This window comes from Archocentrus centrarchus, chromosome 8 (assembly GCF_007364275.1).
Source record: "Archocentrus centrarchus isolate MPI-CPG fArcCen1 chromosome 8, fArcCen1, whole genome shotgun sequence".
NCBI lineage: Eukaryota > Metazoa > Chordata > Actinopteri > Cichliformes > Cichlidae > Archocentrus > Archocentrus centrarchus.
Genome location: NC_044353.1, coordinates 3,344,442 through 3,356,989, shown reverse-complemented (window position 1 = coordinate 3,356,989; position 12,548 = coordinate 3,344,442). Strand labels below are relative to the sequence as shown.

General features: G+C 43.0%; 1 protein-coding gene across 1 annotated transcript in view; it reads left to right on the top strand.

Moving 5' to 3' along the window:
- Nucleotides 1-10,361, top strand: part of fus (FUS RNA binding protein) — a 28,855-nt gene extending 18,494 nt beyond the window's left edge. Inside the window, exons 10-15 of the mRNA XM_030736513.1 lie at nt 1,674-1,803; nt 2,705-2,803; nt 5,223-5,370; nt 5,600-5,697; nt 7,191-7,353; nt 9,025-10,361. Of these exons, the coding sequence (XP_030592373.1) occupies nt 1,674-1,803; nt 2,705-2,803; nt 5,223-5,370; nt 5,600-5,697; nt 7,191-7,353; nt 9,025-9,064 (678 nt within the window). The 3' untranslated portion in view covers nt 9,065-10,361. The remainder of the gene's footprint in view (nt 1-1,673; nt 1,804-2,704; nt 2,804-5,222; nt 5,371-5,599; nt 5,698-7,190; nt 7,354-9,024) is intronic.
- The last annotated feature ends 2,187 nt before the right edge of the window (nt 10,362-12,548 follow it).

Here is a 12,548-nt window from a genome sequence, read left to right as displayed (position 1 = left end):
TCACATGGCATTTTGGGGCAGCGCCATTGGATAGGCAGACTGGGGTGGTGGTCCCCATCTTTAAGAAGGGGGACCGGAGGGTGTGCTTCAACTACTGAGGGATCACACTCCTCAGCCTCCCCAATAAGGTCTATGCCAGGGTGCTGGAAAGGAGGATTTGTTCGTTAGTCGAACCTCGGATTCAAGAGGAACAATGCTGTTTTTGTCGTGGACTAACACTTTATCCTCTCGAGGATATTTACCCATCTAATCTTACATGTGTTTTGTGGACTTGGAGAAAGCATTCGACCTTGGGGTATCCTGTGGGGGGTGTTGTGGGATTATCAGGGCTTTCAAATTATGCCAGCGGCAGGCGTATTTTCCGCCTACCCCACCACTCTGCGCCGTCCACTTTTTAATTTTCCTAAAAAAAAATTTTTTGCGCTGTCCGTCATCTCCATTTCCAGGGCCACGTTGACGTATGTTGCAATATTTACGTTCTTTCAATCTGAGCCATTTGATTGGTTCACGACTGCCATGTGACTATTCATATCGTCTGCTGCTGTCATGGCTTCGGTCTCGGTCATAAGGCGCCTGCTACTTTGGCATGCCCCCCTGTTACTCCAAAACAATTTGAAAGCCCTGGATTATGCTGTGTCTGGCCCGTTGTTGTGAGCCATTCAGTCCCTGTACAACCGCAGCAAGAGCTTGGTCTGTATTGCCGGCCATAAGGGTGTTGGACTTCGCCAGGGCTGAACTTTTGTCACTGCTTCTGTTCATAATTTTTATGGACAGAATTTCTAGAGGAAGTGAAGTGGTGGAAGGCTTCCGCATTGGTGGCCTCAGAATCTCAAATCTGCTTTTTGCAGATGATGCGATCCTGTTGGTGGATCAGGTGGTGGCCTCCAGCTTGCAGTGGAACAGTTCACAGCGGAGTGTGAAGCGGCTGGCATGAGAATTCGCACCTCTAAGTCTGAAGCCATGGTCCTTAGTGGGAAAAGGGTAGAATGCCCATTCCAGCTCAGGGACAAGTTGCTGCCCCAGGTGGAGGAGGTCAACTATCTCGGGGTCTTATTCACGAGTGATGGGAGAAGGGAACGGGAGATCGACAGATGGTCCATCATGGTAAAGAGGGAGCTGAGCGTGAAACTGAAGCTTTTGATTTACTGGTCAGTCTACGTTTCCACCCTCACCTGTGGTCATGAGCTTTGGGTAGTGACCCAAGAAGTAAGATCGTGAATACAAGTGGCAGAAATGAGCTTCCTCCGAAGGGTGGCTGGCTCTCAGATAGGGTGAGGAGTGCAGCAATTCAGGAGGGGTTCAAAGTAGAGCCGCTGCTCCTCCACATTGTAAAGAGCCAGTTGAAGTGGTTCAGGCATCTGACTAGGATTCATCCAGGGTGCCTCTTGGGTGGGGTGTTTTGGGCATGTCGTACCCGGAGGTGGCCCCCAGGGCAGACCAAGGAGAGAATATATCTCTAGGCTGGCCTGGGAACACCTTGGGGTTCCCCCAGACGAGCTGGAGGGGGTGACTTGGGAGAGTGAGGTTTGGGCTTTTCTGCTGCCCATGCAACCTGAACCCGGATAAGTGGAAAAAATGGATGGATGGTTTGCGTACCTGAACTGTTTTATTGTTTCACATATCTGATGTGTGATCCATGGGCTTCAATCCTCCTCTTCCTTCTGTTCTCTTAGGTTAACAAGAAGACCGGCCTGCCCATGATCAACCTGTACACAGACAGAGAGACTGGTAAGCTGAAGGGCGAGGCCACAGTTTCCTTCGACGACCCCCCCTCAGCCAAAGCCGCCATTGAGTGGTTTGATGGTGAGTTATGAACTTTGACTGAGCTTCAGCTCCCCCACTGTTTGAGTTTCTGTGAGTGGTGTAAGTGATTTTATAGTATCAACTGAAAACTGGTTTTAGGGCTGTGCAATTAATTAAAATTTTATTTCAGTTTTGATTTTGGCTCCAAACGATTGGAAAAACATTGCAATTAACAAAAAACGATTATTATTTAAATTGTTTTGTCACATTACACTGGGGATACTCTTAGCACTGATTTTATTTTGCAGCCTTGAGTCCTATGATGTAACCTACGTAAGTGGCCAGTGACATTGCTGGCACTTGCGCTTCCTGGAAATTGATTCGAATAATGTCCGTACCAATGTCAATACCAAACCTTATACATGTACAAGATCTGTCAGTATGGTGTGGCACTAAAATGTGAGAATTAATTTGGTCTAATTAACTTGGTCCAAGTTGTTAGTTGTGATAACTGACATTATCTTTCATTATCTTTGATTTGTTAATTTATTATTTGTGTTTCATATGTTTCATATTGTATTTATTTTGCAATTTATTTATATATATTTTATATTGTATTTATATATTCTGTGTTTTTTTTAAATTTGGCATTTTATTATTTTCAAGAGATTGTAGAAATGCACTGGATTTCAAGGTTATCACTGTTCATTAGGTGCAATAAATGCAGTGTTTACAAAGTCAATGAGTAATTGCGTTAAATAATCATGATTATGATTTTTTTTTCCCCTAATTGAGCAGTCCTATTTGATGTAATTGACTGTAAATGTTATTAAGCTACTAGCTACTCTAGAAAAGTCCAGGAATAAAAATAGGGAGGTGGAAAGGAGCATGATGGGACCCCTTTGATTTCATATCATATATCTGATCCTTGCTTCCTTTGATATCTATCACTTCACTCCAGGTAAAGACTTTAATGGAAACCCAATCAAGGTGTCCTTTGCCACCCGCAGAGCTGACTTTGGAGGTCGAGGTGGCATGAGGGGAGGGCGAGGGCGAGGAGGTGAGTCTCTTTCTTTTTAAATTTAAAGTTTTTATAAAGTGTGACAAACTGAGATTAAACAGGGGCACCTGGGTGGCTCACGCCGTGTTGCAGCATAGGCGGCGCAGGCTCGAGTCCAGGCCCATCACTGATTTGCCCGTGTGTCTTCATATTTGACCGCGTGTCCATCTTTCCCCCATCCACTGTCTATCTACACTAATAGAAAAGCCGCTGTGACCAAAAAATTCATAAAGAGCAGTCAGACCACAAGGTCCATTTCACAGGTGAACTTTGAACAAACAACTTTGGCGCACCCCAACAGCTCCTGTTTTTATTCTCTGTGATTTTTACCATTGCCAACTTGAACCTGTGCTTTTATCAGTATGTCAAGAGGAAACACACAAAAACAAAGTGCTGGATAAATGCTTTGGAAACATTAACAACACCTCTAAGGCTAAGGTTCTCCCCCCTCTTTCTAACTCTGATCATCATACAGTTCATCTTATGCCATAAAGACATAAATTGGTGTTAAAATGCAGCAGGGCCACACACAGAACTGTGCTGCAGTGGACGGAGGAACGTGTTGAGACTCTGAGGGGATGTTTTCTATGTACAGACTGGAACTTATTCCACAGCTTAGAGTTAAACAAGGGCACAGACACAATGACAGACTTTACTATATGAAATTTTGTGTGGATAATGTGATCCCGAAAAGGAAGTTATTCACTTTCCAAATAATAAACGATACATCACTAAGGAAGTGAAAGACTGCATCAATAAGAAGAAGTTAGCATTTCTAGTTCCCAATCAGGTTGGGTGAAGCTGATAGTGTAAAATTGACCTGAAGCAGGTGCAGTCAGTCTTTCAAAAAGTTTCTGAAAAGAAGTCTGTGGGCCCTGACGGCCGTCGGCTTCTCTGTTGAAATGCTGTGCAGATGAATTAGCTGATCCCTGGTGTCCAATTTCCAAAAGTCCTGCAGAGTCGCACAGTCCCAGAGTTGTGGAAAAATCTATAATTATTCTGATACCAAAAGTATTGAGTCCTAGTGAGAACAAAGACTTCATGAGTAATGAAGTGCTTTGAGAGACTTACAGTGAATTTGATCAAACCAGCGATATCTCCAAGATTGACACATTATCAACAATTAAATATTGTAGCACAGGGGTGCCCCAAGGAGCGGTGAGTCTCCTCTCCCTTTCACCTTCTACACAAATGAATGCAGAGGAAACCAGATTAAAAACCAGGTGATTACATTCTCGGATGATACTATTATACAAAGTCTGTTATGAGCAAATGACTTCCCATCTGTGAAGATCACTATCTTATTTTGAACATTGAAAAAACTAAAGAAATGATATTTGACCCTAGAGGAATATATGAACATGATCTGGTGGTAATCGATCGACATAAAATAGAACAGGTCAGCTCATATAAATATTTTTTAGATGTTAGATTCAACTCATTGTCATTATCAATACCAAACACAACGAAATGATCGTTCCAGATCACTCATCCAGAGACGAGCATCTGCGGTCATGCAGTCAGACGGCAATGTGGTTTAAGTGTCTTGCCCAAGGACACAACGCAGTGCAGGGACAGGGGCTCGAACCGGCAACCCTCCGGCTGCAAGGCGAGCACCTACCCACTGCGCCACTGCCACAAATTTGGGCATCTACATGGACACATTTTTTTAAAATGGGAAGAACAGGCTCCCCTTTCTCCGTAAACTGAGACTGTTTGGTGTGGCTTCCAAAGTTATGGGTACGTTTTATCACGCAGTGCTGGAAAGTTTGATCAGATAAGGGATGGCGGTCTGGTACGGCTCACTCACAGTAAAGGTAAAATTGAGATTTGAGAAACTTCTGCCATGAAAATTGTTGGAAATAAGGAGTATGAGTCTCTCCAATCGAAGTATGAAACAATTGTTGTGCAGCAGGCTTACAGGATTGTTAAGGATTCATCTCATGTCCTTTTTACTGAATATGAACTGTTACCTGTTACAGAGCTAGTAGCTGTAAAACAAACTGCTACAAGCTCTCATTCCTCCCAACATCAGTTGGATTATTGAATAAACACTCGGCATTGCTTAAAAGGCCCAGAGCCAGACCGACATGCTTCTGAGTGTTAGAGATGAACTTTTTTATATAAATTCTTTATTATTACTTGTATCTTCTCTCTGTTTTTATTATGCAAATTGCAGCTGAGTAACAATATTTATCCAAGACAGATTTATCATTGCAGGACAATAAAGTTCTATTCTATTCTATTCTATTCTATTCTATTCTATTCTATTCTATTCTCCAAAATGTTCTTCTGTAATTCATATTTTAAGCTGTCATCCTGTTTACAGTGAATTAAACAGCTACAAACCCACAGGAAACCATCAGTCAGGTGTTCCACTGACAGAAGCTCTGCTGCTGTCGTCTGTTGTTCCGTGCAGGTCCGATGGGCCGTGGAGGATTTGGAGGTGGTCGAGGTGGAGGTTTCCCAGGAGGCAATGGTGGCAATGGAGGAGGAGGAGGAGGAGGAGGAGGAGGAGGAAGTGGAGGAGGACAGCAGAGAGCCGGAGACTGGAAGTGTTCAAACCCGTGAGTTAATGACTTCACACTGAAAATGAATTTGATTCAGAGCAAACAAAAAATCCTGTGCAGCAGTTTTTTTAAACTAGAAAATAATGGAAATGATGCAGATTTTTTTTTTTTGCACACTTTATTAAATGTAATAATTTTGTAGGAATCTATCAACAGTATAACAGAAATATGGCGTTGAATTTCCTTTAGTGACATCCTGAAGTTCTTTCTGCTCACTTCTCTTCAGTAACTGTGGGAACTTGAACTTTTCGTGGCGTAACGAGTGTAACCAGTGCAAGGCTCCGAAACCTGAAGATGCTGGAGGGATGTCCCCCATGGAGAGAGGTTAGAGACACCTAGATAAATATTTAACCCCTTAGAATCCGACACTCGCCGACCATCGAACTGCAAACACGTACAATATAGCGATGATTCTTTTTACATAAAAAAGCAGAGAATTAACACTGCATGCATTCAGAGTGTCCCCGAGGGTCCCAATCGCATAAAAAGCACAAACAACAAAACATTATAATCCATGCATTTTATTATTTTCATTAGCTGCTAAGGGCGCTTCCTACATTGGACTATTTGTCATCACGTTGTCAGAACGTCTCAGGTTCCTGCTGGGAAACGCAGTTCTGTTCTCCGAGGCCTGGCACAGCAGAAAACACGGCATTTTTTGAGTTTTTGCCTTCCTGACTCCGTTCCAGAGACTCACTAAGACGCCTAGAACTTTTATTGCATTGTTGAAAATGGTTTCTTTTGATGCACATGATGTCTCTTTGCAAATTTTTCACAATGCGCATTTTCCAACAGTTTAAAAAGTGTGTGAGTGTATCAAAAATAAAGTTATGAACACACTCAAATTAATTTTCTGTGGTTTGAAGACTCTGTGCAACTTTATCTCATTGACAATCTTGAATGATACAGCTATGGCCTTTCTGTGTCTAGAAAAATAAGCAAAAGTAAAAAAGATTTTCAGTTCCTTTGTGGGTTAGTGGACTTTTTAGCTACTTTATTTAGTGACTATGGATTTCTTTCATACATATTATTAAAATTGGGGATGTGACATTTCTATTGATGTATAGCAAGTTGAAATATTCCAAAAAATGGTACTACAGCACCTGTAGGTTTGATGTACTGGCCTGGTGGCCCCTGCTGAAGTATTTCCAGTATCGTGTTTAAACATCACAGCTTCCAGCAGACTAACATCTTTACTCGGGCATTAAAAAAACATTTGAAGACATTTACTGTGGAGTGATAAAACTGAACATGCTGTTAGCATGAGTCTTGTTCTGGGACACGAAGTACGAGCTTTCCATTTATCGTTTTAGTATTTTAAATCTGACTGAGATGCAGACGCTGGACCGAACGGGCGGGTTTGGTTTACTTCCCGAAGCACATCTGTGAGGTCAGACACTGATGTTGGAGAGAAGGCCTGGCTCACAGTCTCTGCTCTAATTCATCCCAAAGGTGTTCTATCAGGCTGAGGTCAGGACTCTGTGCAGGCCAGTCAAGTTCTTCCACACCAAACTGGCTCATCCATGTCTTTATGGAGCTGCTTTGTGCACTGGTGTGCAGTCATGTTGGAACAGGAAGGGGCCATCCCCAAACTGTTCCCACAAAGTTGGGAGCATCAAATTGTCCCAGATGTCTTGGTATGCTGAAGCATCCTTTCACTGCATCTTTGTAATGATTTACTGTCATAACCTGTGGTTGTTTAACAGAGAAATATTTCAGGTATTTGCAGCGTGCCGCTGAACAAGGAAGCGTTTAACTCATAGCGTTACGCTGCAGCTCTGACACTCTCACATCCGGGTCATTTGTTTTCCTGTCAGGAGGTTTCGGTGGAGGAGGAGGAGGAGGAGGAGGAGGAGACCGCAGAGGAGGCTTTGATCGGGGTGGGTTCAGGGGCAGAGGCGGTGACCGCGGTGGCGGCGGCTTCAGAGGTGGCCGAGGAGGAGACCGGGGAGGATTCGGCCCCGGCAAGATGGACGTGAGGTGAGATACTCTCAAACCCACTGGTGCATAAATATCTTTATACACGAAATGACAGACGTATGCACAAACTCCTTTCCTCAGTATCAACACCAAACATCGGACGTTTATGCATCTGTGCAATTAACCTGCATGTAGAAATACCAAAAGAGAGCTGCAGTAACAAATATGCATGAAAAGAAGCAGAAGTCATGCCATAAAAATGTTTAATAAAGTCATACATGCTGTTTCAAATTTAATTCACAACAGAACATAGAAAACAAATCAAATATTTAAACTGAGAAAATCAGGTCATTTTGACAGCAGCAACATGTCAGCTGTGCTGATGTTTAACATGAGCGATGACGGCGCTGAACAGGCTACAAACACACATGATCATCAGCGTCACATTTATGTCATGTAAAATCTGAGACATGGTTGGAAAGAGAACCTTGAACCATTTCAGAAATGTTCCTGAAGACCAGCTGCTTCCCTGCATGCTTATCACCCAGAACACAGACGCACAAAGCATCCCGATTCAGATGGAGTAAAGTCCACGGCATAATCTCTGCAGCACCAACCCACCTGTCAGCCTGTGCACTGTAAGCAAAAAAAGCTGATAGATTATAGATGGGAATCAGATTTTTAAATCGGGTTTTCATGATGAGATGATCTGAGAGGCCGACTGCTGACATAAGGTCTGAGCAGACCAGCTGGTCCCATTCTTGTCTGAGAGAGGATTCCAGCTGCTCAGCAGTCCTGGGTCTTCTTTTATGGTTTCACGATGTTGTCGGTTTCCTGCTGTGTGACGCAGTGATGCACTGTCAGCTCACCTGTGCAGGTCTCCCTCTGCAGCTTCTCCCGTATCCGTCCCACCAGTCCGCTCTTTTCCCCGGTTATTGCAGATGAGGAAAAATAGACACACGGTTTACCTCCAATGTCAGCGTTTGGGTCCTCTGCCTCCCACCTCCCAGTTTTCCTCTTTTCATTTGGCCATTTTTGGGGGTCAGGCAGCTTAAATGTCACTGTAAAACGTGCTGACTGATGTTTTTATCCACTGATCACCGGTCAATGTGTCATTGACACCACGGAAAACGGGTTAGTGCGCTGGTCTTGGCCTGCATGGCAGTTGTTGCAGTGCATTGTGGGGTTTGTAGTATAAGTGGTGGGAGCGCTATTTAACCACAGGCCATTAATAATAGCTATATGAAATGATCTGACTTGGCCGGATGTGGCCTGCAGGCCTTGAGTCTGACAGATGTGTTCCAGAGACGACTATGACAGAGAACCTACACAGACATGTTATGATCCAGGTTCATGTGTCTCCTTCATTTACCAAAATTAACCCAATATCATAACAAATATGGACATTTTGACTTTAGAAATGACAGGTTTCCATTATAATGCAGTCTGCTTCTGTAACAAACTGTGGACCAGGTGAAGTCTGAGTTCTTTAAACATACGTATTCAATGTTAAATGTGGTTCATGTTGACTTACAGTGTTGGCTGGAAACTGTTTTTATCTTTTCACCAACCAGATGAATAAATCTGTGTTACCTGTTTTATTTGCTGCGTAACTGTAGATTCGCCTCACTGCTCCTACGAATACATAAATAATGTGTGGTGCTGTTCATCATGCAGACGCCGCTCTCTGATTGGACGCTGATGAGTTAACTGTTGTGTTGTCGTTTCCAGGGGTGACCGCAGGCAGGAGAGGCGGGGCCGTCCCTATTAGACCGTCCTCCGAGGACAAACCCTCCACCCTTCCTCATCAGAACGAAGACCAGTGTGTGCACAGGTGTCCGTGCTGGACCCAGTCTACCCCACCCCCCCTTACCTTTATATCACTGCTGACTCCAAGTGTGACTCTCCCTGTTTTTGTGTTTGTTCTCGTGATTCATTTTGTCCGTCCTCATCGGGGCCTCATTGACTAAAACAAGCTTCAAATCAACATTTTAAGCATCAAACTTTATATCTGTCCAACTCACTGGGATCATCACTGGAAACCGCTCTGTAACTTAAATCTGCTCATTTCCAGCTCCACGTTTTCACCATTGGACTCTATTAGAGTAGCTTTGCATGATTCACAGCTCCAAAAATCCCCTTAATGTCATAGTGAGCCACGTGGGAGCCCCTCAGTTCATTCTCTGAAACAAGCTGTTTTAGCCCCTCCCCCTTTCTGAGCAGATGGGTGTGGCCATATTAGGTATGTCCAAGAGCAGAAAGTCTGCAGGAAGTGAGTGTTTGGATTACTGTGCCCACTCTGAGCTCATCATTAAAAACTCTGGTCGTGTTTCGTTGCTCAGATTTGGTGGCAAAAAGCTTTTAAAAACATTTTCATTCTGTCTCAAAATTAAACTGATATTAGTGACCTAACCTCTGATTATATTTCTCTCCTTTTTACCTTAAAATGTAAAACAAACCTTATCAAATTAGTGGAAATTAATTTTTTGCTGGTCATCTTCAGTCTTTATTTCCTGAAAGCAGAACATCTGAACATCAGTCAAAACTATTGATGCGCCCAAATATGGCTCATGTTTTATTTGTTGTCTCATTTTACAAAAAAAAAAAATATATATACTGTGATGAGCTAAAAAAAAATTCCTGGCACAGAGAGGTGAAAAAACTGCAAAAATGGAACAAATTTGGGGCATTTCAAGAGGAAACGTGTCCACAGAGTGAGCAGGTTCAGAGCTGTTTCTGGTGTTCTGATCCCTCCTGGTGAACGCAGCACCTCCTCATGAGATCCACCAGGTTCAGTGAAGAACAGCTCAGCCTGAGCAGGTGCAGCATTAACACACAGATGCTGTGTCTGAGTTTGACTGCTGCAGGATTAAAACGTGTGCTCAGTGATTTCTGTGACACTTTGCTCCTCATCAGGAGTTTATTGGACTCGTGTCACACCTGCACACTGATCATGATGGAAACCTAGCCCTGGCTCTGCAGCTGTATTTATGAACTTTTCTATTTATTACTCGTGTTTTTTGTATTGTGCTTGTGCAGCTTTTCCAAATTAAAGTGTTGACAAACTACTGAGTTCTTCTGTGGTTTTTAGAGACTGTTTCTGATGAGTCTCAGATGAAAACAGGTTATTAAAAACTCCAGTTTTCCTGTTGGTCTCAGGGCAGCTGGAATTCCCTGAAAACAAGAACAGGAAGGTTAAACACTCGAATTCAGATGAACATCAAAGATCTTGAGTTAAACACCACAAATGCAAAACATTTCATTTTCACATGAGAGCTTCCTGTACTGCCCTAGTTTCCTTGTCACAACCTTTCACCTGGAACCTTTAAGTCTGCATCAACTCGTCAGTGCTGCCTGTCCACTTCAAACTTGGTACAGATTTTAATCAGCTGACTTGCCTCTCTGAGTACACGTGCAAAACTTTTACTCTATTTTTAGACACAGTTTCTTTTCCCAGAATGGGAAGAAAAACATGCAGGCCTGCATCCACAGGCCTTTAAATCTTATTTAACTTAAACAGGAAGTCAGATCATAGATTGGATGTAAAATGCAGGCATAGCCACGGTGACATCACAGCAGCACCTGTTAGTTTCTGGAGTCTGGACTGACTCACCTTTGGAGCTTCGAGCGGATGTTACAGGAACTGAAAGTTTTGGTTCTTCAGCCTTGGATGTTCTGGTTTGGTCCCATTTAAAAAGATATGAATTTGGCGCATGGGTTGGGTTAGTGATGAAGCCGGGGACCACATACATATGCTGCGTTGCGGCGCGGGTTGGAGTCCGGGCCTGTCGCCAATTTTCCCACGTGTCTTCCCCTGTATCTTTCCCCCATTTCCTGTCTCTGTCCACTGCTAAAAGCTGCTGTGGCCAAAAATGCAAAAAAAAAAAAAATTCTGTCACAAACATTTTAACCTAATCAGTTTTATGTTACATATGAAAATATTAAAATAGGCCTTTTAGCTAGGTTAATGGAATTTTCCCTAAAATAAGCCAGTCAGCTAGTGATGATCAGAATTAAAATATATGCACAAAAATGGCAAGACAAAAAAAAAAGTCCAGGACCAATTCTGAAATTTAGCAGAAATTTACACTGGGAGGCAAAACGTTTGCACAGGCATTAGAATGAGCCTCTGAATACGCACACACGCACACACACCTGACTGATGACTATCAAACTGCCCATAGTCAGATGTTAGATCAGCCGTTAAAGCCCTGAATCACAACAATATGTGTTCAGTATGGGATCTCTCTCTGGGTAGTCCAGCTTCCTGCCACAGTCCAAGGACATACATGAGGTTAACTGATGATTCTAAATTGCCCAAAGGTGTGAATGTGAGCATGAGTGTCTGTCTGTCTCCAGAGGTGGGAATTAACAAAGTACAAAAACTTTGTTACTGTACTTAAGTAGATTTTTCAGGTATCTGTACTTTACTTAAGTATTTATTTTTCTGACTACTTTTTACTTTTACTCCCTACATTTTTACACAAGTATCTGTACTTTCTACCTTGATTCGGCAATGCTTGGTAATGAGCTTGTTTTCAAAACAAGCTCATGACTTTAGATTTAATGCGTCTGAGAAACGTTTGCATCTGTGAGGTCAGACACTGATGTTGGAGAGAAGGCCTGGCTCACAGTCTCCGCTCTAATTCATCCCAAAGGTGTTCTATCAGGCTGAGGTCAGGACTCTGTGCAGGCCAGTCAAGTTCTTCCACACCAAACTGGCTCATCCATGTCTTTATGGAGCTGCTTTGTGCACTGGTGTGCAGTCATGTTGGAACAGGAAGGGGCCATCCCCAAACTGTTCCCACAAAGTTGGGAGCATCAAATTGTCCCAAATGTCTTGGTATGCTGAAGCATTAAAAGTTCCTTTAACTGGAACTAAGGGGCCGAGCCGAACTCCTGACCCCCCCGTTCCTTCACGGTACCATGCTAATATTTACTGAGCTCCTGAGAGTGACCCATGTTTGTAGGATATATATGTATATGTTTTGTAGAAGCACTTTATGCCTGGGTGCTTGGTTTATACACCTGTGGTCACGAAAGTGTCCAGGTTCTTTAACATTTTTAATGACACACTGCACAACATGTTGAGCAGGCTTTTGTTTTTTGTTTTTTTTAAGTACCATTAGTAATTAATCCTAAATAGTTACTGAATTTCCTATTTAAACTGGCATGCTTGATGTGAGGAGGATCAGGTGACCTGCAGTGAGGTGTTGAGTGTGTTGGTGTGGGATTTACTGGAGACAGAGAGGGGG